Source organism: Danio rerio, chromosome 19, assembly GCF_049306965.1.
Source record: "Danio rerio strain Tuebingen ecotype United States chromosome 19, GRCz12tu, whole genome shotgun sequence".
Classification (NCBI taxonomy): domain Eukaryota; kingdom Metazoa; phylum Chordata; class Actinopteri; order Cypriniformes; family Danionidae; genus Danio; species Danio rerio.
Genome location: NC_133194.1, coordinates 28063933 through 28068649, shown reverse-complemented (window position 1 = coordinate 28068649; position 4717 = coordinate 28063933). Strand labels below are relative to the sequence as shown.

General features: G+C 31.3%; 1 protein-coding gene across 1 annotated transcript; it reads right to left on the bottom strand.

Moving 5' to 3' along the window:
• Nucleotides 1-1114: 1114 nt before the first annotated feature.
• On the bottom strand, nt 1115-4717 carry tac1 (tachykinin precursor 1). Its single transcript, NM_001256391.1, has 5 exons — nt 4426-4717; nt 3427-3529; nt 3291-3314; nt 2220-2276; nt 1115-1613 (listed from the first exon to the last, which is right to left on the bottom strand). The coding sequence occupies exons 1-5, from the start codon at nt 4537-4539 to the stop codon at nt 1567-1569; spliced, it is 345 nt and encodes a 114-aa protein (NP_001243320.1). The 5' UTR covers nt 4540-4717; the 3' UTR covers nt 1115-1566.

Sequence of the window (4717 nt, the reverse complement as noted above, 5' to 3'; positions counted from 1 at the left end):
CAAATTCTGTAATATAATTTCTTCATGTGATGATGAAACTGAATTTCGGCATCATTACTTCAGGCTTCAGGGTCAAGTGATCCTACAGAAATACTGTAAAACACTGAATTGGTGCTCAGAATCAATCGATTATCATAACTGTTGAAAACAGTTGTGCTACTTTAACATTTTTATGGAAACACTGATACTTTTTGTTTTTGTTTTTTTTTTTAATCAAGGAATCCTTGATTAGAGATTTCAAAAGAACATTTTCATAAAAAAAAAAATCTACCAATCTTGACTGTGTGTAGAGTTTAATCAGTGCTCAATATAAATGTTTAACACACAAAAAAGACAAACATATGACTGGTGATTTAAAAAAAAAAAAAAAAAACATTTACTGAAAGGTTGTAAGTTTGTGGATCACAACGAATAGCCTTGTTAACTATGCACTTCCTAAAAAGAGTTTAACAGAGTAGAAACATCAGCTGTAATGTGCTTTGTTGCTGTAATTTTATTTATTTATTTAAATATAATTTTTTTTGCCTGGTTTTAAAGGGATAGTTCAGCCAAAAAATATAAAAGTTCACTCACTTACTTTGTTCCACATGTTTAAGGTTCTTTTAAGTTATGCTGCTACTTATTTAGAATGAGCTGAAACAATGAATCTTGAGTTTTTGTTATTGTTGTTTTCATTAAGGTCAGCTTAATGGTTTTATATTCAATCAACTTAAAATTGTAAAAACCATGAGGTTAACTTATTTTGTGTTTTGATGAAATGAAGAGATTGTGTGGAACCCAGCATTTGTTGAGGTGCAAAAGAAGATATTTTGAAGGATGTTGAAAACCTGAAGCCACTGACTTATATATTATTTTCAGTTTAAAAAAAATGTCAGTTGCTACAATTCGTCAAAATTTCACCTTTTTGAAAAACATTTGAGGTTTTGGATCGGTTTAATCATGAATAAATGTTGAGTGAATTATGCTTCTTTTGGTGAACTATAAAAGTAAACCTGTTAATTTGATGGCTGCAATATTCCTGGTGGCCTGTAGGTGGAGAGAGCGTGTCACTTTGAGATAACACTATGAGAGCTCGATACGCCACTCATTTAACGATACAACAAAGAAATTAAAAGTTCCACCAATAAAGAAAATATCTTTAATATCAAGCTACAATCACACAGAGATATCAAGATAGCAAAACCTTTGCTCGTATAGCAATGACAGGACATGCGCAGGACTGTCGGTATTACAGAACATCATCAGTCATGGTGAAAACACTATGAGGCACTATGGATTGACATTGTCAGCACAGATCTCTGAGTACCTTAAAAAGGACGCAGCTTTGATTTTAATGCTCCACACACACACACACATACACACACACACCGGGAGAGATGTTGTGACAGAAACATATTGGGTCTGTGTAAATGAGTAAATAAACTTGCACAGGTTCGGCTCAGCCATATCACCACAATGTCAAAACAAATCTTTTATTTCTGACCTGAATAAAAAATAAAACCAAAGGGTATCACAGAATGGAATGATCCTTTTGGGAGCGAATGTGAAGATGATCCGTTTGAGCTGTTAACGCCTTTTGTCGTAGATCTGTACTGTTCCCCATTCATACGACTCTAAGGAGAAAAGGTCAAGGTTACAAATTGATCATAATAAAATGTTTATATCTACAGTACTCAACATAACTGAATACACCCCATTTTGAAAAATAATATTTGTATCCATTTCTCAGTGAATATAGGCAATGCATTTTGGTGCATTAAAACAAATCAGATTTATGGATCAAATATATTTATTAAAATGATATTTTAGTCACCAAACATATTTAGAAATTTAGCAAATATTGCAAAAACAAAATTACAACAAACAAAAATTTCAACTAAATTTGTCAATTTTTTGCATCTTGATTTTTCCTCTTTTTTTACATTTGTATTTAATATTTTTCTATAGCATATGAATTTGGGTGTACTAGTTTTTGGACCGTTATCGTGAATCATTTAGTTAGATAAGCTCCAGATTTGGCTTTAGTAATGACTAATCTAATGTATATTCACAAATATAAGAGTGTATAGCTTCCTATAAAAAATTTGAATGTAAAATTTAGATCTGTGAGGGGTGTACTCTATATATGCTGTAGAGCACTGTATGTTTATTGATGTTTTTATTAAACTACCCAAACAATTATATTCTGAAACAAAATAAAAAGGTTTAGCAGTTCTTACCTGGCTCTTCTTGGCTTCTTTTACCCATCAGCCCCACAAAAGAATTGATTTTATGCCCTAGAAGACAATTAGGGTAAAAAAACAAATTTTATATATATATATATATATATATATATATATATATATATATATATATATATATATATATATATATATACATACATATATATACATACATATATTGTATTCCAAATGTGTAGCGTTATTTTTTTCAAAATGTATCAAAAATTAGTTATTTTTTTTATAGATTACATCATTATAGATTATTTATGCTGTAGTTATGATTGGTTTATCTTATATTGACCAATAGAAAATTTTAAAATTCCAGAAATGTACGCTTACAGTTTGTGATGACGTTTAGTTTTGAGGATCAGCAATATATTGGTACTAACATGAAGGTAAACTAAATAATAATACAAAATTGGAAGTTTCCATGTTTTAATTTAACACTTTTTATGATGTAATTAATTAATAACACTTAATTAACTCATAAATCATATACAGTTTCTTAATTTATTTGAGTTTGGGAAATGTTTTGTAACATTAAACACAAAGACTGGAATATATTTCATAGTTTCTTATAACAATAATCCCATTCAGAACAATTTAGGCCACACTTATTCTTCAAGTAATCCAGTAATGTCAAGTAATTATTGTCAAAACACATGACCAAAAATCTACTCTGCATTACTGACTATAATTTCCATCATGTAAATTGTAATCAGGGACAGACTGCAATTTGTAAGTAATCTGCTCCGCTCAGTTCTGTGATATTGTTTAAGTCTAGAGTGCAGTTCAAGGATTTAATGTCTTTACATTTGTTTCTTCTTCTGCGAAATTGACCTTGAGGATGTGAGCTTCCATTAAGAGGAATCATGTATCTCTAACTCTTCCATTTTATCATTGAGCTTGTTTAAACGATCAAGGCTGAAAGTCTCCTTTCTTCTATCATGAATATGTCTTTGCATGATTGTATATGTAAATCTCTCTTGAAGTGTCTTTGCTTTTAGGCAAATGTGAGCATTTAACAAATAATAAATGCAGTGAAGTGTTTTTGCATAGATCACTTACTTTTCCGTGTGATCTGTGCATTTGCTGTGGGGGTGGAAGAATGAAAGAGATGTCAGTTATAGGTCAAAGCGCTGTTAAAATGTGACGCATTTTATTTAATATCTGAATATTTTACAGTTTGCATGTGTGGTCTTACCAGAGGACCGTTTCCCCATCAGACCGATGAACTGATGAGGTCGGGGTTTCCTCGTCATGCGTCTCAGTATCTCCCTGAAAGGATCCGACTGAATCCACTCATCCTGCGAAAGATGATTTGATTAGTGGAACGTTAGACCTCCAGCATGAAATAGCAGCAGTTTCTGACACAAATTGTACCCTTCAGTTCATCCCAATAGAGAGTTGACCAAATGATAGTATTTTTTATTACAGATTTTAAACACAGAAATCATTTACAGCGCAGGCTATTTGCAAAGATGCAGTTTATGGAGACAAAAAGCCTAAGATATAAGTGCTTGGCTGTCTTCCAACCCGCAATGTCAAATGAGAAACGTGTGTTCCATTCAAACAAGCCATAAGAGCATTGACTGATTCAGCACTGGACAGCGACCTGCATGCTTTGTGTTTGAATCCAGACTAACTGAAAACCCAATGAAAACTGATACAAACATCTCATACTTATTTTTCATTTAAAATTAACATTATGAATATAACATGTATTACATTACATTTTAATTAGGTATGTTACATTCATGGGGTATGTTAGAATTTATAATGTTTACAGATACTCTTTAGTTCTGAATTTGTGGCTATAAATCAATAATAACAAATAATTGTAGTTGTAAATGTAAAATGTCACAGTAAACAAAATATTTCACAGTAATTCAATAATAAATGGTAAACCATTTATTTAAAACAAAATATAAATTAAATTTGCTACATGTGAAATGTCACTAACTTTGTTGCAATTGTTATTATGACAATAACATTATTTAATCAACATAATAAAATAAAATACGATTTTTATATCGTTTTAATAGTTATTAATAAATATATAGACATGAATAGAACATTTTTGTATATTTTTTTATTAGCCTACTAATCTTTAAATCCACCCCTAAGCATGTTAAATAAATCCAGTAGGTTTTTTTTGATCTGCAAGACTTTTTTATACAACATTAGAGATTTCAAAACTCACCTGTATCTGATTGTTGCCTGTCCAGTAATCAAGGTCTTCTTTTGGACCCAATTCCTCTCCAAAAACTTGACACAAAACAACAAAAATGACTACAGTCGGTAAAATAAATTTCATGTTGCTCCCAGTAACTTTCCCTTTTTCCTTTAAAGCACTTTAAAGTATAAAACGCAAGCTAAACGTCGTTTTGTTCGAGTATGTTGAACGGTGTTCTTCTGTCAGCTGTACGTGAACAGTTTCCTCCACATATAACACAGTTCTTCAATGCGCGCGTACGATGCGCGTCTCCGTGACC

Coding starts and splice junctions, on each gene's coding strand:
- tac1 (NM_001256391.1), bottom strand. CDS start 4,539: ATGAAATTTATTTTACCGACTGTAGTCATTTTTGTTGTTTTGTGTCAA. Junction 3,315..3,426: donor GATGGGGAAACGGTCCTCTG/GTAAGACCACAC, acceptor CCACCCCCACAG/CAAATGCACAGATCACACGG. Junction 1,614..2,219: donor AAGAAGCCAAGAAGAGCCAG/GTAAGAACTGCT, acceptor TTTTCTCCTTAG/AGTCGTATGAATGGGGAACA.